Below are 22,301 nucleotides of genomic sequence, written 5' to 3'. Positions count from 1 at the left end.
AAAATAAGACACGTGGTTTTTAGAGGGTAGGCACGCAGAACACCAGTGTTTAACCAAGCTAGGGACTCGTTAAGGAAAAATACTGCTCGAGTATTTGGATCTTCCCACGGGGTGACCATATCTGTTGGCTAATATATATCTTTATGGCAAAGCATGTTCACAGAATGAACTTTCACACAGTATTGTGTAACAGTTACATACTTGAAAACACCAAGATGCCCTAAAGATTGGTCAATTTTCATTAAACCCGGGCATTCTCATACCTACATTTTCAATGTCTGACCAACCTCAGGATGTAGAGAAAAGCAAACCCAAGCATGCCAGAGGCAACGCTGACAAGCTAGAAGGCTTTTTTGAAGCTATTTTCCAACTTCCATACATTATGCTTGTAATCAGGGAGCAATGGGTGGATGTAAGACTCATGCTGCTTGGGATTCAAGGAGCTATAGGTTAGACTGACAAGAAACCAAATGTCTTTACCTTTTATACTCAGAGCTCTACCAGAGAATTCATCACGATTCGGGCTTTTAGACTGTATTTTTGAAACATGTTGAACATCCTCCAATTTTCGTATTCAATAGGTATCAAATATAGTTATTAATGGAAGGACAGTTTAGTATATTTTGCAGATGTCGCTCAAACTCCATTTTCTTTCAGCCACAATTCCAGTCGTTGACTTTAATCTGCAATATAAGGCCCTGTAACTCATCTTCTGCTTAGCTCAGAGCTACACCTTTCTCCTACTGTCAGTCTTGTATTTCGGACCAGAACAGGACAGCTTACAGCTTTCTCAGCTGTTAGACTGATTCTGCAAATGTGCTTTTCCTACAGGCTGAAGCAAGTCTGACACCAACATCCTTCAAGGAATAACAAGTTATGCATATCTAACACTGTTCTCAGTGGATGACTGCCCTGGGAATTATCTATAGTTTTTTTTTTTTTCCTTTAGTCCTCAATAAAAGTGGCAATATGCATGCTGAGTCATGTAGCAAGGTTGTACTCAATAATTAATGTATAATCTACTCACACAAAGATTGGGTATTCCACTTGTGGTTTATTTGATTTTGATTAAACTGTTTTTAAATTTTCTACATGTCCTAATGGAAAATGACAAGCATCATCACTCTTAACATCTGATAAGATTCAGACAGTGACAATTCAATGTGATATCTTCCATACCTGGACGTACCTTTAACAATCTGTTTCCAACTACTTGCTGGAATTCTTTATTACTCTTCCACAATACATCATTTTCCTGCAACCATTCTCTGCGTATTGCTTCAGGACTATATTTTTGCCTGATTATTTTCTGTTACTGGACCAAAAAGGTTTATTCACTTCTATCACATACGTTTCTTCCTCAGATCAAAGTTCAGAATGACCACATTAATCTCATTTTCTTTACAGACACTGTAATGCCTTCTGGCCAGTGCCTTTCTTCAACACACACATAGCATTAATAATCCTGGATATCAAGACAACAATTTAAAAACCTCATTGGCTAATATCCGTTTTAACAAGCAAATCCATTTTTGGCTTTACATCTTGCCTCATTCTTCATTTTCTTTTATCCATGTAATCTTTCCTATTTTTCACATTCCAAATAGACTTTGCATTCATGGTATCAAGTCTGTTCGCATTTTGAAGTGTTTTCTTTTCCATATGCCCGTATTACCTTCTGCTTTGCATAGTCTGTGATCATGCATGCATAACAAGTGCTATTTCTAGCATTAATTAAGATATGAAATTAAAGTGGGAAGTACATTATTGGTCACATAATACAAACAATACAAATTTGCTTTAAAAATGAAATTACTAAAGTGTTAGCAAACCTCTTTATACTGTCAGAAATAATAATGTTTACAATCTACATGCCACAGTACAGCCAGAATTCACAAGTGGATTTGAAATGTTATTTCCACTTCAGAAAGATACACATAAAAACCCAGAGAAGTTCATTTGCTTTTTAAACATATATCTGGAATAAAACACAGGTTTGCCTCTTCTGCTGTCTGTTACACCATACAGCTTCTACCCTCAGTGACCCCTGATCCCACTAACTAGGCTTCCATTGTTTAAGAACAGCTTTCCTTGGAATCTGATTAGGAATTTTAGGAGAAAAATCATATTTTCTTAGAAATTAAATGTTTCACAGGAACACAACGTTTTCAATGAACTGCTGACAAACATAAGCATATTTCCAAAAGCAGTTTTCCAGATTTCCTGCCCAGAAACCCAGAGTCCCAAGTTTGGCTATTGTAAGGAAATGAGCCATAGGGATTGCCTCAAATCTAATGGTATCCAAGATGAAAAGATCTTATGCATCTCATCACGCCGACTGATCTAGAGCTCAAGCCTTGCATCTTCTAGAAGCCCAAACCATAAGAGTAGCCTGTCAGTAAAGCCGCTAGTATCATCAACAATTTACCCAGTCATCTCTTCCTTGTCTCTACAATCAAAAATAGAAACCTCCATATTCACACGAGACCAACATACCCCCTTATCTCGCTGCTACATTAAAAACACCTTTTCCAAATGCTCTCAGAAAAGGAGTCAAAACATTCTACATGTTCAGAATATTACTTTTTCATACAAACACATTTACTAATTGTTTTACGATAGTTTACACGTGCATATTTTTGCTGAATATGCACGTTAGTATATTTAGTGTGCAGTCATCTTTCTGACCCCCTTGCTCTGCTGCTTTTCCTTCGCCTTTGCTGTAAAACCTACTCATGGAATGCCTCTGTAATGGTAGGTGTTAATACAATTTGCGCAATGTAAAATAATAAGTAATAACAATGAAATGCATGTTCCCTGGGACTCTGTGATAACTCCAGGTAAAAATAATGCCATAGACTGGGAATAGACTCATTAATAAAATTGCACTCAGTAGAGTGACTTGTTTACTTACGCACAATGGAAAACAATACATTATAAACCCCTGCATTAAAAAGAAATTATGATCACAACTTCACAACAAACAGCGAGGGATATCATCATGTACCTGCCTTGCACAAAACAAACCATCAGACAAAAGGCTTTGAGGGTGATTTGTCGAGGGCATATACTCGCTTAGGTCCCTCTTATTGCACAAGGAGTTCAATGTGCTCCCAACCACGCAGGAAACGTTGATCTCCTTTAAAGATCCAATCCTTTGTTAGCAAGGCTCTTTTTATTAGGGCAGACTTTTGTGATTACTGTCCGCAACCTTGGTATGGCAGCCTATTATCAAGAATTTGGATACTCACTTGCCACGCTGAGATGAATAAATGGACTTGTCTTGTTCTCCCCATTCCTTTCATTGACCGCCTGGACATAGTAGCCTCCCGCATCAGTCACTGATGTTGCAAGGATGACCAGCTGATTCTCCAGTGTGATGGCTCTATTTAGGAAGGAGAAAGATCGCGTTGAAACCAGAAGAATGGTATCCACCAGGCAAGAATTATACCACACTTCAAACTTGAAAGACTGATATGATACTTATTGGTCACCTAAACCAAGATGTTGCGGTACCAAAACCAGCCCAATTTCAAACACATTCACAAGTAATACTTAAGATCTTTGATGCCTCTAGGCCTTTTCTCTGTTTAGATCGTGCAAGATGTTTATAGTGACATGCAGAAAGCTACAACATATGAAACTAGAACAGTTTAAATGGCAATAAGAAGTTACACAAGAAATGGCAAATGACAACAGAGACCGATAGCCTGCAAACTGCATCGTTCTGGGTTGACAACAGTCCTGGCAAGCATCAGTATGCTGCAGTCAGTTTTATTGAACAGTCAACAAGTGAAGGCTAGCCTATCAAAGGCTGACACTCAGGGAATAACAACACCTAGTTTAGAAAAAAAAAGTAAAAATCAAAGGCAGCAGAACCTCAGAAGGTAAGCTTTCTGTATTTATGGCATCACTAATTATCACAACATCACAGACAAGAACATCAGCAAGTTAGAGCCTAATTGATATACAAAGATGATCTGTGTGTAGACAGGGAGGGAAGAGTTTTCATTTAATCTAAAGCAGGTAGGAAAGCACAACCCTGTAGTTAGCACTGGCGTAGGCCTGAAGGAGTCAATAAGCGTCATTGTATAACACAAGCCTATTCTTGCTTAGGGTTGCTACATTACAAATGTCTCTATAAACTCCCTGGTAGGCAACATTACCCATTCGCACTGCAATAGGGTTGGTTACTTCGCATTTTACATGTATTATATGGTCTTTTCTTGACTATAGAAGATAAAGGTTTAATCTACTAGAGACAACATGTAAAAATTTAAGGGCTTAACTGAACAGGACACGGGAAGCTCAAAAACCAGATAAGAATAAAAGAACATGTAAAGTTCCAGAGAAAGCCTGTGGAGCAAAGAGCTGACACTAATACAGACTGGGACAGGCACAAACTTGGAAATTTGAATGCAAGACTTGGAGCAAGAAACTCCTACCTTCACTTATATTACTTGATGAGAAGCCCCACTGAGTTCAGCTGCGCTATTACTCATATCCTTGAGCATGAGGTTGAAACAACATATAAAATTATTATACTGGATAAAACAAGTTCTTACACCAATAGGCCTCAAAAAGAGTCAGTGCTAAGTCAAAGGATTCGTACACTAATCAATCAATAATGAACACTCCCGCATTTCTTCCTCCTGTTTTGGCATGGTGTGGTTAACATTAATAATTCACAACTATTTTGCTTTTGAAAAAGCATTTAAAGCAATAGGGGAAATCACACATTCCTACTGTAGCATACTAGCTTTTATACGTAGGAGAGGGCATAGAAAACTACAGCGAGAACATAGCAGTGTTCAAATGCTGTGTGTGTTTTTTTCATACCACTAATGTGGATACAAAGAACACTGAACTTCTATAAAGCTATCAGTAGACACCAATAAATAAAAATCTCCTGGAAAATATATAAGGCTATATTTTCAGCTCTGCACATCAGCTAAAGATCCTGTTTACATTATCATTATTGACAGTTTTTATTATAAAAACTGTTAAAAAAAAATCGCAGTATGACTTTTTTTCTTTATTCAATGAACCTGTACTAGCTTAATTGACTTAGAAAATTAATCAAAGAAACTGTGATAGATTTACAGTGGGAATATCAAATGCAATTAATATGACATTTGATAAAGCAAATAAAGATAAAATTCCAATGAAGCGCTAATAATTGAATATTAAAAGACAATGACATTTATATTCATTTCTACTTTAGTTCTAAAGAAAGCAGCATTAGGAAGATTCTTTGAAAAATACTGAAATGTATTTCAGATTGCTTTGATGTCAGCTGCAACTGCACCCAAAGTTTTAAAGGTGATCCTTGAAAACTAGTGAGATGCACACAGCTACTCTCTCTGTTAAATTGCCTGGAAACTCTGACAATTAAAACATTACACTCATTATATACTAATCAAGAGCAAAGGGAATTAAGACGTATTTATTGAGAAAATATTCAAAATGAAGATTTTAATTATAATACACAAATATTTATTGTGATGTGAGAAAAATGTAACATTTGTGAGTGAAGTGTAATAAATTTTAAAGATTAAATCAACATAAATATATTTGAACAAAAAAGATCAGTTCAGAAGGGCTAAACACTGTAAATTACATGTTCAAAATAGTGCAAAAAGTTTGATATTAATTTGTACAGAAAAAAAGAATTAGAAGACAAAGCAACTACTGAATACCGCTCTTTGGGGTCATCAATTACATAGACAAATTAATGTTAAATTAACCCCCCCCCAAATGAGTTACCGATATCTTAATATTCTGTGAAAAATGGAATGTTTCAATTTCATTAACTAAAGACAGGTATAGAGCACGACACAAGCCTTCACAGGCTGCAGACTCCGGGAGCTTTATTTAGTCAAGTATGAGCCTTGTGCCTCAGGAAAATCAATTAGTCACGTTTTAAGGACTCATTATTTCCAATGCTTCTAAACCATCTGAAGATTCACACCTCAGCCCTTACCAGGGCTCCAGCCACTTTTTGCACAACAGCTGCACAGAGTGCCCTAAAATTGGCTTACCATGTATTCCTGGGTTTATTGTTTGTTTTCATTGTCTGATACAACTTTTAAATTATGACAGCACCACTCTAATGTTCCAAGGAAAATCTGATTCCTGGATGCTCAGTTTATCAGCATATTTGAAGAAGATGACTGCAGCAGATGGAGTGGACCTGTCAGTAATTCATACCCAGCACAGAACTCATGAAAAATATAAATATTGCTTTTTTAAAGCAATATCAAACTTAACTCAATCTAACATGTTCAAGACAGGAGCAACCAGCAAGTAAACTAAGCAGACTGATCCTTCAGGATTCCTTAAGCATAGGGGAAAGGAGCATTTTAAATCATACATTTTAATAGAAGAATTTTTAAAATTTCTCTGGAGCTCAGCAGAAGCCTGTAGGGAACAGCAGCCAATACAAACAGCAATGTACACATCTGCGAGTGGCAGGCAGTCATAATGGTGGATTCAGTATTATGATGTCGTACAAGCATTTCAGTGATACCTTTTTACCACAAAAGCAGCCAGAGACTAGAACAGATTGATCTGAAAGCGAAGGCGAGTCGGGTCTTTGAAACTACAAGCTATGTTTACGACATGCTGCCTAACTAAAGGCTATGATCTGACACAATGGGAAAAGGCAGCAATGATGGAGAAAAGTAATTTTATATACCCAGTTCTTCTAAGTATCTGAACATGTAAACGGGCACCTAATGATGTTTTCATCACTACCATTTATTGCAGCCAGAATTTAGCACTTAGATACACTCTTGGATTTTTAATTGCAGCCTTCCGGATTGTACAAGTACTGCAAAAAAAAAAAAAAGCCCACTGGTGCAAATAATCTCTAAGTTTGATCTAAGGCTTATGGAAATTATTCTGTTAACATCAGTGGAACATGAATCAGGCCTTCAGAAGTAAAGAGAATTTTCCAAAGGGGACACCATTATTAAGGCATTTAAGAGGAAGTTTTTGGAGTTAAAATTTTTCCTGCACTGAAAATTGCATCATTTATTAAAATGCTGCAAATAAACTCTAAATAGGTGGATTTCCATTAATAATGGTTTTTTATGTGAAAATGCCAAAATCTACTCTACAAGTGGATAATTCCTGAAAGTTAGATATTTGTTAGGTTATTAGTCTACCAGATTACACAATAAATAGATAATACTAGGTTATAAAAACATCATAAAATGAAAAGTCAGAGTAACCTGATTAGGCTTTCTGTTGGAAGGCTGCCATCTGCTCATGAACAAGCATGCAATATTTTAGTAGAAAGGCCTTCATAAAGACTCTTTTCCAATATTATTTCCAGCTAATACGAATATCAATCCCTCTTTACATGATATTTTTTACTAGAAAACCTCTGTTCCCCTTTTAAAAACTTTTGTCCACATTACACAGCAAGTACTGATCTTCCTCCACAAGCCAGACACCACATAGTAACAGTGACGTTAATAGAAAAGGGAGAGATTATGGAGCAATAACGACATAATTACTGAAAGACTGCCCCCATGGATTTCCCCTTTTGGAAAGCCATACAGATACACTGCAGTTAACAACACAGCTGTTCAAGTGAAATCCTGACTCGGGGTAGTGCATGCATGGCTTAACAGAGTGAGCATTTCGCCACCCACATGTCTTCCAATTCTGATGGGGAATTATTAATCAAAATTATTTAAATACGTGCCCTCCACAAACAGTCCATTTTTTTCAGGACTCAGTCACAGAGTAAAATATTCGCGTATGTGCTACAGAGCAACAATGACCATAGCAACAAAGCACTAAGAGCTGTGACTGGATGCCAGTTTCACAAAATATTATTCAGGTTCCAGATATTTTGTCACTGCAAATCAACCATCTATTAACAAAAATTTTACACTTACACAGCTGCTAAATATTAATTATAACTACACAAATTAATGCATTGATTTTACAATCAATACGAGTTTACACTAACACTTCTCTAGCTATGCCACGGATCCGCATGTGCTTCTGGGAAATGACTGGGATTTCTAGTCATGAAAGCATCCCAGGGTTACACAAGAATAACTAAGACAGTCCCAACTGCCAGGCAGAGGTTGAATACTATCGTGAAATGAAGGAAGAGTAGCTATTGACAGGTGTAGCAGATGTATTTCCAGGAAGAAATGAGAGATGCAGCAGAATGTCCATGGTTTAAGCTTGGCTTCCCTATTCTCTAGCACTAGTTTTGGGGCTTTCAAGGTCTTGGTTTAGTAAGGTGATAGACATTATTCCCCATGTTTGTTTATGAACACGTTACACAAAATCTTTTCCGTGTAAAGCGAGTGTAAGGCTGGAACAGAAGCGGATGGAAAACTGTACTTGACAAATCATCAGTGATCCACTACCTGACCGGAAAGTTATATCAGGTAGAAACCCACAGTCTGTCTTTGGCCTGGCATTATTTAATATTTTCATTGGTGTTTGCTGACTGAATATAGATTTCACCTACTAAATCTGCAGATAAAGTCCCAAAGACTCTGGAAGACCAATTTAGAATTCCAAATGCAGAAGACCTGTTCAAGCCTCTTGAGACTAAGGTTTGCAGTTCAATGAACAAATTCAAAACACTGTATTTGAGAAGGAATAACTGACTGCAAAACAGGCAAACCTCACAAGGCGGTGTGCAAACAGCAGTGTCATTGGAAAATTTAAGAAATAACACTGTTTCTGATCCAGTGTGGCCTCCACTCAGTTTTGGCTATCATATTTAAACATGTGGTCTAGTCAAGAATCATCAAAAAAAAATCCCCAAACCACTCTAGAACCACCCACTCCCCCTGCCCCCAACCATCCAACCCCAAAAAGCAATCTAGAAAACGTGACATGCAGGAGAATACTCAAAAAAACAAAAAGGTCATCACAAGTGTCTTCATATACGTACAGGACTGTTACAAAAACGTATCTCAGATTTAAGCAGAATCATCAAATATTGAGTCTTGTTACAAAAATCTTCACAGTTCGCCCTCAGAAAAGCTTATTTTTAGTCTTTGGAGATAGATGCTCCCAGAAAGGATGCTCAGATGAATAATCCCAAATATATATTTAAAATCATGCTCATATCGAGCAATTATGGTCTAGAGATTAAAAAACCCCACAAAACAAAACCCAAGATAATCACTACATAACTGATTATGAAAGAGGTGTTTGCAGTGAGAGACAATGCTACCAACCCAGAAGCAAGCAATTACAGTAACAAAGGAATAATATTCATAAGTGTGCTACTTAAGTTCAAATGTTCTTTTTCTCCCCCCAGGTTTTCAGCAGCTTCAATTCTTATTTAATGCTACTTAATTTTTATCACACAACTCTACTCCTTTGGTTTTTTGTTTAAATCATTACATTTTAAGCAACAAGACTTAGTACAGCTGATATAGTTACCTATGTGTGCTTAAACCACAACTCTTGGGTGTTACCTTACGGAACCACACTGATGTATACCTGGATGTGCTACTCCAGCAACAGCAGTCCTCAACTAGAAGAAAAATTCAGACTTTCAAGACAAAATATACATCTCAGTCAACAATAGAAACTAAAGACTTGGAATAAAATAAGTAAGTTTTCTCCAGTCTCCTCTCCTTATAAAACTCTTACTGCATTCAAGATATTTGTAAACCAAGTATCTATTTTCTTCTCCCTCCAGTTTATCATATAATCAACACATTGAACTCCACTTGCAACATCACTATCTGTTGCTATGGTCATAGCTAGCAACCACTGGAAAGAAGAGTAGTGAATTTTTTTTAATATAAACGGGTTATTTAAACAAAACATTGCAGTTAAAAAGTATCATAGGTTGTTGATCTACACAGCTGGCTGACTTCACTGACGGCAAGCACAAAGACTATTCGTAATCATTTGGGATTTTATAGTTCAATTTTCAGATACAGACAGACATGAATATTGCTCCACTTTATGATATTTCTCCTGAATTGATTATTCAAGGTGCTGTGGTTTTTTTAAACACTGATTCCGCCCCCCCCTCCCCCCCACACTTCCTTCACTGTGAAAGGAAAGCTTCTGTTATTAAATTATATTTTCACTTCTGATAAAACATGTCAGCATAATGGTATGTGGTACAGTGGTTTGTAGTCAAGTATTAAAGAGCTTCCTGTTGAATATTGTATCTTCATACCATTATTTCACTGAGATACATTTGTTTTTATTCTGTAGTATATAAGGCATGACCATGAACTGCACCAACTATAAAACAAATTAGCAGCGGCACGGCCCCGTCACAGAGCAACGCACTGAAGAGATAATTGATTATACAACAGTGACAAAGAAAACTTCAACCTCTCAACAACATATTTAACAGCTATATTTAGACATGCCACAACTATGCCTACTCACATGATCCCAACCTCTGTTTATTGATGTTCCTGAATCCACCTCAGCACTATCTCTGCCATTTTATTCCTGATTCCACACATACCTTATTCAAAACCATCTCCATTTTCACACAGGTGTAGCTGAGAATAAGCTGTGACACAGCTGTTGCTGTATAACCATACCTAGTCTCAGGGATTCAAAAAAATCTGTATCACAGTAACTGCAGTATCCACACAGTGTGGAACTAAAACTTCAAATCTCAGACAGGTTAAAGCAAATCTCTTTCTAATACCTTTGGTTAGTTTTCTCAGTTGAAACAAGTCCTTCAGCAGCTAAATACATGAGTATATTTAAAACTGATATATTGAGTACACAGAGCATTGACAGAAATCATCTGGCTGTAATCACAAAACCTAGCGGCAGCTGTGTATCAGTGAAGATGAAACAGCCACATACATTGTGGAAGACCTCAAGAGGACAGCACCTTCAATGACTGTTTAGTACCCCATAAGCCAAGGGCATTGTTTTTCTCCTAGTGCCGGAAAAATATACATCCCTCTTACAAACACTACATCCAAACTCACCACGCTAGCCCAACAGTACCGAACTAGCCACTTAACACCTTTAGGTGACCCAAAATATAAGTATGTTGAAATAAACAGGGGAGTTTCAAGGGATAGGAAAATTTGTACAGCCGCACTTATTGCACACTTGTTTTGAGGAGTAGTAGGGAATGTTACACTCCAGAACTAACAGTCTAGTAGTCCATTAGTTTTTAGATGCATTACTTCTACTTTTAATAGTGCCAAATCTTTAAACAAAGAGCATGGATATGGTAAAAAGTAGCAAGCAACTCAAGCATCAACCTCTGCTGCTGCCAAAGAGCAGTGGTACTGGGCAGCAACAGAGCAATTTATTTAGACATGTTTTACTATGAAAGATAATTAAAGATTTAGTGGCCTAGATCAATACAACAGCTAACGCTATCTATGTGCAGTACTGCAGTTTTCCGAGACTCGCATTTGTGTTACTGTTGCAAATTCATTGTACTATGTTATCATACAGTATCTTAGGTTTGCTGTCTACATCAAAATAGGGATTTTGTGTAGTTATTTCTACTCACACACCATTAAGACACACACTATTGCTACGCAGCGTGAATTGAGCACAAGCCCAGGAGCCAAGTATATTCAGGTTTTCCCAGGGATATGCAGCCTCGGGTGAGTTATTTAGCCTTTCAGTCTGTATGTTTTGCCAAGAGAGAAAAACGATAATAATATGTATTTCTTTCTATGCTGAAAAATTTATCTAGAGGCTTAAGTAATTAATACTTCTAGCACTCAAACGATGTAGAGGATTATGCAAGTGCTAAATCTTAGTACTCTACTTCCCCCCTTGCGTTTCAGTTTGACTATCAGGCATTTTGGTATGACTTTAGGCAGAGCAACTTCTTACTTTCTGATTTTCAACTGCTTTAGCATCTCCTGAATTATACACGCCGTGCAGGTGAGCGCTACTTTCCAAACACCAGTCTTCTAGTAACTCATGGTATTGCACTACTTCATTCAGCAGAATCCTCTCATACTGAGTACAGATGCTTTTAGTAACAAACAGATCTATCATGCTCTCTGTAAAATCCTGGTTATTATTGCAAATAATACAGCGGAAGAAATTTCAAGTCAGTCAGTCACAGACTTTTTTTTAATGCCATTAATGCAAACATTTCAAAGCACTTCAAGTTAGTGACAATAAAACATAAAGAAAACATTGCTTAGAAAAACCAAATAAGCAGAACTTCAGCAGAAATTTAAAAGAAAGCAGTGACTCCCCATTTCTATCATAAAGAGACCATGCAGTGACATTAAAGCAAAGCCAGGTTGGATACATTCAACCATATGTTGAACATACATATGAAGCCAAACACTGGAAACTTTGGAATAAAAAGAAAACTGCGTAACACCACAGCAGCATTTTGTGTTACGGTTTCTACCCAAACATGATTTTCTGTCAATACCGTGTGAAACAGGGCACAGTAAACAACTGCAAGATATTGCTCTACCAATAGCATTTTATCTATTCAGTTAGGTATACATTACTAGTCAAAAATAACACAAGCTGAAAATTTTTCAGAAAGAAGAAATACCTCTTTCCAATGAATAAGGCAAACATATACAAAGCTGTCACGTAGCAAAGCTACAGAAAACTAAAAGGTGGCAAGCAAAGTTATGAGAGGATTTACATAAGAGACTGAGAAGATAAATGCAATTATTTCTAAACCTAACCATTTGATCATCCCTTTCCCAGGCAAGGTTATACTACATATATTAAATCCTATGAAACTTCAATGTGAACATTAGCATCTTTTAAAATAAAGAGTCCTGGGAGATAGCCTTTAGACATTCAGAAGCATAGCTCCCTTTTGGGATCCATTTGTATGTTGTATTTGAAAGCCAGTTGCAGCCCTTGACTCCAAAACTCATCAAGAACACTTCAGTGGCCAACTAAAATGTGAATAATACATGATTAAAGGAGCAACAGACCACATTGATTTTTTTTTTTTTTTTTTTGCTTTCAACTTGGGTGGTGTTGCCAAAACCAGGAAGATAGGTTACCTATCAGCTCTATTTATTTTTAAACTGCTTGAAATCAATACACAGGTGCGTTTGTATGACTTACTGCTTATTTGACTTCCAAGCAATGACACAGATTTCCTTGCGGTGGAGCAGTGACATATATTCAGGACTCCTGGTTGTAAAGCTTAAGGAAGTCGGAAGGCCAAAGCTTGTGTAGTAAGTCTTGCTAGTCCTCTGGTAGAATGACAGCAACTTCTACTTTAGAAATAGTCCCAGATGTAACATAGAAGGCAAAGAACTTCAACTCCCTTCCTTCCAATACTGAAGCTGTAAGCACCACACATTCCCTCTAATGAAGAGCAATAGAGAGTATGTATCTGAGAGACTGCCTTGTTTACATTTGTTGGATGATCCATAAACACTACGCCTATTGCGCAGGCAAATGAAACCCTGAAGCGTCAGTAGATGCAGTTTGGTTTCTTTGATTTTATGGCTACAATATGCTTTGCGAGCATTTTTATTTTCAGTGCTGAAGAAACACTCAGCTATGAGTTACATGGCAAAAGAGCTCACAAATCCTGGAAAACATGCATGCGTATTACCAGCCTAGCTTGTATTCCTGGGGTTGTGAACAGAATGCTCAACATCTTGCCGATGCAAGTAATTCTACGTAATAGTGAGACCAGAACAGAAAACCTCTGATGCCCTCAAAGTCTTTGCTGCAATCTGTCTTCACATATTTATCTCCTTACTTGCAGACATTTCTGCTACAGAGGTTTTAGGGATTTGCTCCTGCAACACAGCAAAATGCTGCTCCCTGCGATTCCCCTCACCTGGAGAAGAGGTGCTATTACTGCGTTAATGGACAGTAGACACAACAGTTCCATCACCTTCAGTTACTGACTCTTTTTATCCACTTTGCCCTGTAATGAGGATCTCTGCTTGCTCACATTTACATAGTGGCAGCATCAGCTATCCCCTAATCCTGCAACACATTAAAATGGAAAGATAGATGCAGGAAAACATTAAAATGCCCTTATCACTTGGCTGCAGGGGTATAAACTTAAAATAAGATATTGTTTTTCTGTTGAAAACAAGCAAATGAATACATTTACTGAATTTTCTTCTTAAATAATCCTTATGAGCATTGAAAGGGTGCTCTGATTATTACTGTAAGATAAACAATGAAACATTCCATTATATCTTACCTAGGTTAGATAGAAACAAATTCAATTCCTTCCTGTACATGTTTTTCCCCAGGTGCATTAAACACACTTCTTTACATTCAAGAACCAACTTTTATTACAAGCTGAGTGTGTAGGGAACAGGGAGATAGGGAAAGAAAACAGAATGAATGGAATGCTAATGAGAAAGAAAAATACAACTCCGACAGCCAGTCCCTTTAATTAGATGGACGTCTACATTTTTAACTTCCAAGTTCTTAATCCTGTTGTTACTGAACTCAGAAGACAGAAAACAGAAACAATGCTCAAATAAGCCCTGCAGGCTACTTTGCTAAAGGAAGCGTGAAAGTTAACCTCTTCTCTCCTAAGATGAAAATATGGTACAGAAGAATGACAAACAAGGGTTCTCTGAGAGCCAGAGCAATGAGGCCAACGATAGCAATGTACAAACTTCAGAATGAAATCTTGAGAACAGAGCTAATAGGAGATACAGAACAAGACAGTCACACAGGATGGTTAGGTAGACTTCTTGTTTTCTTTCCTGTATTCTTTACCCAAAAACTAAGAGCTAGAATGTATTTAGTTATACTTCAGCCCTTCCTAAATCAAGTAATACAGTAAGAAAAATTACCATCTGCAACAAGTCTCGTTAACTCATTAATAATAACGGAAGAGAAAGACAGTTTCTTGCAGGTTTGTAGTACTTAGTAAGATAAATTCTCATTTGTTGATAAGAGTCTTTGTATAAAGAACAGAAATAAGTTCCCATAGTAGCCTTGTTTTGAGGCAGCAAAAGCACGTTGTGCTAGTGCTTAATATTTAACCCAGCACAAAAGCTGAACACATACCTAGGGATTGTAATTCTTCTTAAAGCTAAAACAATTATGCAGGAACGCAGGCTCACTGTTACTCAATACATGTAGGTCTACACTTCAGCTCAATACACTCTCTGCAAAGTTAGAGAGCCCACTGGGAAAGAGAAAGTCATGGAATGCCTCATTTCTAATTGAGTACTTGTGTATGAGACCGAGCAGAAGAGAGGGCACACATCCACACTAAAACACACAGATACAGATCTCGGGAGACATGTCAGAGCTGCTTCTTGATTGATCCCTCTGTCAACTGAAGTTCCACCTTCAGCTCATTCAACAGCCTGAGTTTTTCAAGTAGATACTTTAAATTCTGTTCCCCGGTGCCTCAAATGAACTAGTGGTGCCTACGCGAAGGTAGGGATTGTTATAATCACAGAATCAAGTTTTAAGACTTAATGATGTTGCTCTACAGAAAATTTCAGCGTTCTCCCTTTAGATGACTAAAAGGTCATGAATATAACTTATACCTTTCCCTCCCTCTTTCTTTACTCTTCACTACAGAGTGGCAACTGAAAAGGAATATTTGAGAAGAGAATGCAAGTTACCTTGCAAGAGCAGAAGCAGCACCAAGACCACTAACACCATCTCACTGGTTTCCCTCCTAAAGCAGCAGAGGGACTGTCAGTTTAAAGAAACTCCTCACTCCAATAGCCCTGGAAACAGAAGGGAAAAACTCTCCACCAAAACCAAACCCTTCAGTAACAGAATTTTTTTTCTACATTCCCATTGCTGCTCAGAAGCGGAATCTCTGATGCCTCAAGGATGTATCAAAATAATATTTGTTGGTAATCTCTATGGCAAGAGCAACATTAATATAAAGCATTTTCCTAAGAAACACAATTCTCTCTTTTTTATGTAAAGCAGCTGGAGGCTTCCTAGAGTTGCTGAGCCACCTAAAACCTACTCTTCCACCCATCATCATTTCCTGCTATACGCGCTCCCAGCCCATGACACAGTGGTGACTCTGTACATGTGCAGCCCACGCTGCTCAGTCTGTTACATGTCCCAACCCTGAGACAAACTGCCAGTGAACCCACTTATGGGAGCCTGCAGCAACATGTAAAGGATAACGTTAAGATGACCTGTGAAGATGAATGAGCAAACCCCTGAGCTCTGAATTTCAATGCTTTATTGCTTTAAACCATATTTCATCCACTTAATGTAGATTTAAAACAGGTCCTTGGGACAGCTTTCAACCAAGAATGTACTTTAAGAAAAAAAGGACATAAAACATTTGCTGAAACACAATTGTAATTCTACATGCCTAACATTTCCATATTTGCATTATTTTCTGCAAACATTTACTTGTAGTACCAGCAACTGCAAAATTATGCATGTTTGTTGTCCAACTGAAATTACCTGACAGGGTAAAATGGTGCAGAGACCAACCAGTCAGGATTAAAACAACAGCTGCTCTATTGCACTATACCAATAGTAGCGTATAGTACAAATATAGTCTGCACTGCAAAGCAGCATCTGACACTAAGACGACAAACATGCTATTTTGAATAGCAGAACTAATAAGGCCTTTTCTCTCACAAGTTGCATTTTATGCCCCTAAATCTTATCACCATCACCACGAAAAAATAATAATCAACCCAAACTCTTATTTTCTTTAACATCTGACACTACAGCCCCACTACCTCCTTTGCTACCTCCAGTCTTATAAGCCCTGGAAGACTTTCTACTCTGCCTTCAATCCTCTCTCCGAGCAGCCCTCCTTTTTCAGCAGTCAGCTCAAACCCTCTGAGCTCTTGCCTCCTCCACCTCCTCTGACTGTGCGGCTGAGCAAGTGGTAGTGCCTGCAGCTCATTTGGAGATAAGGGCAAGCTGCTGAACTCAGCTCAGCTCAGCTAAGCCCAGCTGGCAGCAGGCTTTCTAGCAGTGGGGTACCTTTTGGGGGCTTTTTCCTCTAACCCAGCATTTGATTCCCACAAAGACTATGGGACTTCTATTTGTACCCTCTGCTCAGGGGGGCTAATTCTGCCCTACAGATTCAAAAAGATTTTGCAGGAACAAAACAGAGGCAGGTGTGGACAAACAGAACAAACAATACTACATAAGCTTCAGTCTTTTAGGAGGAACCTTTGTAAAGATGTCCACACCATGCCAGATCCCATTTATTTCTTGGTAGCTCTACTACTTTGCACAACATTGCATTGAGTCCTGTGGATAATAATCTTTTCATGACTAATTCCAGTGCTCCCATCATCTCACAGCAGAAAGATCCAGAAATGAAATCCATTCTTACATGACTTTTTTTCATGTCTGGATACAGGTCCGCATAAACTTCTGATCCCAGGATATATAGTCTATATATATTGAATATACCTCTCCATCTATTCTAATTCTATAGAACAGCTATATAGAAAGATATCTATAGAATATATATCATCTATATCTAGAATAAGAAATTTGTAATATATATCTACAAGACAAGTTTCTGTTTAGAGGTTCGACTTATGGAATCTAAGCTACTGTTAATTAAAAAAGACACCACTCAAATTATATTTTACTCTAGTCTTTTTATTTGTGTCCTCACACTGACAGCGTTTCATTCTTTATATAGTCAGTTGCTTCAAGATCTCCAGGGAGAAGAAAAACATGTTACTGTTGAGGATATGCCTGCTCTCCTATTTAAGCTTTAAGCTTTGCTTCCAACAGCCAAATAAGTAGCAGGAAAGTGGAAGGTTAAAAACTTTGCATTTCATCTCTGCCAAAACAGTAAAAGAAAAATGAGATTGCTGAATAGCTGACAATGACTGCAGAATCAACACAGCAGTGATCTGCCTATAAGCTGCAAAGGGCAAAACCAAGGCATCTGCTTAAAAGCTTATACCGACTGTGGGATAAAAAGAGTAAGGAAGCCACAATAACACATAATTATTACAGGAGCTATAATTATGGCATTATTCTTTGGCGTATTCAATGTTGTGCACATTAAATGTTGTACACTGTGAATATTTAATGATTATATGCTTACTCAGAACCCTTAATGTCCTTAAAATACAGGTATTTTTCATGCATTAAGAAGAAATTGCACATAATTTTTGTCCTAAGGATCTGCAGTTGAAATAGACGGACAACATTCTGTGAGTCTTCTGCAAAGTTAAATCTCAAAGCTTTGGAAACTGTGTATGTTTACAGCTACTGCATATCAATTTTCAGTACTTTTTGAAACAGAAATCCACCATCTTGACCTCAAGAAAACAAAATGTAACCTCTGAGTGGTCAATTGCGGCTATGTTCTATATTATCATCTATAAGAATTACCACTAAATAGCTACCTCCAGTTACACTGGTTGTAGTAGGTCTCTAAGAAGTCTAAAAAACTTCAGATACATGCAAACATTCTTCAGTAGTAACAAGCAAAAGATATATTTCTGCAATAAGAAATAGCAGGAAGCCTGATTCACTAAGTGTCAACATAGCATAAAACATTGTAGTTTCTACTAAACTGCTTTTCTATAAATGATTCAGCCAGCAACCATGTAAAGAAGACAGATTTTAGTATGCAATGTAGTATAAGAAGGGCCAGACATATAGTTTTCAGTGTGGTATAGAGATGAAAACTTTTTCTCCTATGCATTGAGGCTTTGATATAGTAAATATTAGCAATGGATTTATTACATTCTGTACATTGCATGCTTACCTGAACAGAGAGCACTACAACTTGATGTATCTGGGTTTTATACTAGAAAAGACTGACATTTTAAAACAGTTTATTTAAATTTTTTTGTCAACAGTTTGGGCTGTTGTAAGATTGCTAGTGGTTTTGCTCAAAACTTGACTTTCCACCACCACGAACATTTAATCACTGCAAACTCAAAAGACAAGAAACAGTTTCCAAGACTGCTGGTTGGCATCATATCAGGATGGGAATCTTGAAGACCTTGCAAATTATTCCCCTTTAGCAGTGAACTGCTGGTAACTCTTCTCAAAGCACAATTTTCCAGTTTTCCATTCCTTTCCTAGTAACTTCTGGCACACCAGACTTTCTTACAACTTACAAGGCAGTATCAAAAGCCTTGTCAAAATTAAGATGCGTGACAACTGCTGCTCCACTCGTATCTACAGAGCCTGCTACCAAATCGCAGAAGGGTTCAACACAATCCATTTCTGACATATATATTGGTTGTAAAATGACCTTTCTTTTTAGTTTAGGAGATTAGAATTAGTTGCTTTGGTTGCTTATTACAGTATTTTTCCAGGGATGAGAAGGAAGCTGACTGACATTTCATTTCCAGATTTCTTTTTCCCCTTCCTAAGAATAGGCATGACATTTCCTGTGTTTTGCTTCCCAGGCTCACATTCTGCATTCATTCCCCGGGATAACTGCTAACAATTCCAAAATTGTTCAGTGGGTTCTCTAGATAACCTCGATAAACTTCACCTGGCCAATTGATTAAGAAATATTTAAGGCATGACATCAAGTAAGAGAGATGGTTATATATGTAATAAAGATGAAATATTGCTTGTTTTCAAAAGCAATGTGATGTTCTCATGTTTTTTATTATTACTTATTTCCAATTTATTACTCAGCAACACTGAATGCTCTATCATTCTAGCTAGCTGGAGAGCACTTCTGATCCTCAAGGATATGGTTTGTGGCCTTGAAAGGATATTGAGTTAAAAAGAAAATTAATATGAACTAAATTAAGCCTCTCAATGCATGCCTTACTTTTTTAAACTGAAGCTAAATCATGTTTGATAATGCTTCCCTGTGCCTCCACGGCTTTTGTGTCTCTGTGAGCAATGCAGCTACGGGTGCTCCCAGCATTCGCTGCTTGCTCTTTGCTGCATCTGCTCACAGTTCTCCATCTGGATGACTCCAGTCATCCAACAAAAGTCCAAAGGTAAACCTCTGACTCTGGGAGCTCCTGAGAAAGTAATTCAGATGCTTGCTAGAGTCACTGCTAAAAACAAGAGATTTCTTCATCCCATCCTTCATAACACTCCAGATCAGGACAGAGGGAATGAAGAACATTAAAACCAGTGAGAGTTTTCTGCATGTCCTGGGTGATACCAGCAGATCAGAACACACCAAGCCCCATGTCTGGAAGCCCGAGTCTCTCTTTCCCTGCTCTAGAAAATGTGGGGAAGGAGGGAGAGATGCGAAGAGTATTTTTGATTGTTTTCTAGAGTTACGGTCCAACAAGGGAACACGATAAAGAATGTGCTCTATAGCACTGCCTGGGGTCTCTTGACCATCAATTTCTTGCTCTCAAACTAAAAAAAGCCAGCTGATGTTCTCCTTTAGAGTTATGAAAACTATTAAAACATTTATAAACCTCCACTGTAGCTATATGCAGAAAAGAACGTCAGCAAAGAACAGCAGCATAGGAGCAACACAAGCCCCCAGAACACCGGGTAAGTTATATACTTAATATTAATGCAAATTCCACACACAGATAATTGTTCAGTGGAGTTACACAACTAATTAAAGTAACTAAACATATAGAGAGAGACCATGTACACGAGCCTGGTTGTTTGTAGAATTTATTCAAATGATGTTCGATAAAGTTTCAAGTGCACTAGGGCCAAGAATAGGAATTCTTCTGTGTTAAGAAATGGATGTTGAACACGGCATGGTAGAGCAATCTTATTTGCAGTCTCTCCATTTCCTGGTCTGGAAGCTTCACTATCTGGGGTAACAAAAGTGGCATTTTGTTTGGTGGATAGGTTTTTGAAACACAATGAATAATTTAACATTTTCTTACAGTAGTATTTGTAGTATTTGAGGTTAGCCTAATACATGGTCTTCTACCACTTAAAGGCTTGCAGATAATTGTGGAATATTTTGCATATTACTTGGTAATGTGTGTACTGTTCATAAAATATGTATTACCTGGTGCAGTGTGTGTACCATTCATAAAAGTTTAACAGCTCTAAGCATTACCTTAAGAAGTACAAGAATTGTACTACATATTTGTGCATTTATGAGCACATATATACTATCACTGGAAATATATTTGTAAATGAAAAGGAAATAGAATGGAAAAGGGATTTTTCTAATCATACTTTTGACAAAATAACGGCATCATTATCCTTCCTACAATACGTAACTGTAGAATGTTGCACTTCCAATTATATATCTTCACGGTTTGTTTCTGTAAAACATTTTCTTATACCTGATCAAATTGCATAAATATTATTTTAGAACTCTCAAAAATCTGCTAATTCAAGAACGTAGTGCTCTAAAAATATCTCTGTTATCAGGGTTTTCCAGGAAGTAGATGTAGAAAGGGAGAACTAATTCTTAGATTATGCAGTATACTGATATGAAATCCATTTGATTAAAAATATAGAAAAACTATTTTTTTCACCAAGCCATACATTTGATTTGTCTCCTTCCCCCAATTTTGAAACTAACAGCTCCAACTTGTTGCGTCATTTCAGCCTCTTTTATGCCTCCAAGTCTAATGAAACAAATCTATAGTCACCTAAAATATCCCATCTGTCACTATGCAGCATACCATTGCCACTCAGAACTTCAAAGGATCAGGACAGACCAAATTGGGATCCTTCTTTTTCAAAAGAACTGGTGCTGTGAGATAAGAAAATCTTCATTAGCTGCTCGCTTTATGGAGACGATGAATCAATTAAGCAATTCTAAATCCACACAACGAAGGGCAATAATGTGAATGTACACACTAGATAACTAGCAGTTGTAAAACTTGTAAAACTTTCCACAGTTTAGATACTGCTGATATTAGAACTGGTTGTATGATAACTTTTTGTTTACTGCAGTCTTTGCAGTTTGACTTTTATTGAATAGCAATGGTGTATGGCCATAATTCAGACTGCTCGTTTTGTCCATCTAGATGTTTTCAAAAAGAAGGATTTGGATGAGTGTTTTTTATTTTCAATGAAATATTTCACAGACAAGAAAAATCCAAATTATATATGGTAAACATTTGCATTCCATAGAAAGCATCTCATGCGATAAGACTGTTCTTAGTTTTCACAAGTGGAAGCATTCCAATTCACTTTCTGGTGTTTGCAATTGAGCTGCTGAAAAGATAGTACTCAAAGATTCTTACTGTGGGAAATAAATTTAAATAGTTCATTTTCTGGAAGGGCTTGAATAAGTAGTTTTCTTACGCATTTACTCTTTAAAATTACTTAGCTTAATACAGTCAATGCCACTGTTCTGTTGTTCCCCTTTTAAATTTATTTTTAGCACCAATATACAAACAAAGCATTATGACTATAAAAACCACAGGCTGGTTTAACTTGGAATTAAGAAAATGCAATGTTAACAGGGGCAAATGGGAAGATACTATTTTTAA

At 37.3% G+C, this 22,301-nt stretch overlaps 1 protein-coding gene across 9 annotated transcripts in view; it reads right to left on the bottom strand.

Moving 5' to 3' along the window:
- Positions 1-22,301, bottom strand: part of SDK1 (sidekick cell adhesion molecule 1) — a 424,191-nt gene that overhangs the window by 211,984 nt on the left and 189,906 nt on the right. For all 9 annotated transcript variants that reach the window (XM_087732480.1, XM_087732484.1, XM_087732481.1 and 6 more), the window contains one exon: positions 3,252-3,385. In XM_087732480.1, coding sequence (XP_087588606.1) covers positions 3,252-3,385 — 134 coding nt within the window. The remainder of the gene's footprint in view (positions 1-3,251; positions 3,386-22,301) is intronic.

The sequence above is a fragment of the Nipponia nippon genome, unplaced genomic scaffold, assembly GCF_047370975.1.
Source record: "Nipponia nippon isolate SJK-2023a ecotype South Korea unplaced genomic scaffold, ASM4737097v1 scaffold_5, whole genome shotgun sequence".
Taxonomy (NCBI): Eukaryota; Metazoa; Chordata; class Aves; order Pelecaniformes; family Threskiornithidae; genus Nipponia; species Nipponia nippon.
The sequence above is the reverse complement of the archived record's forward strand: the minus strand, read 5'-3'. Positions and strand labels throughout refer to the sequence as shown.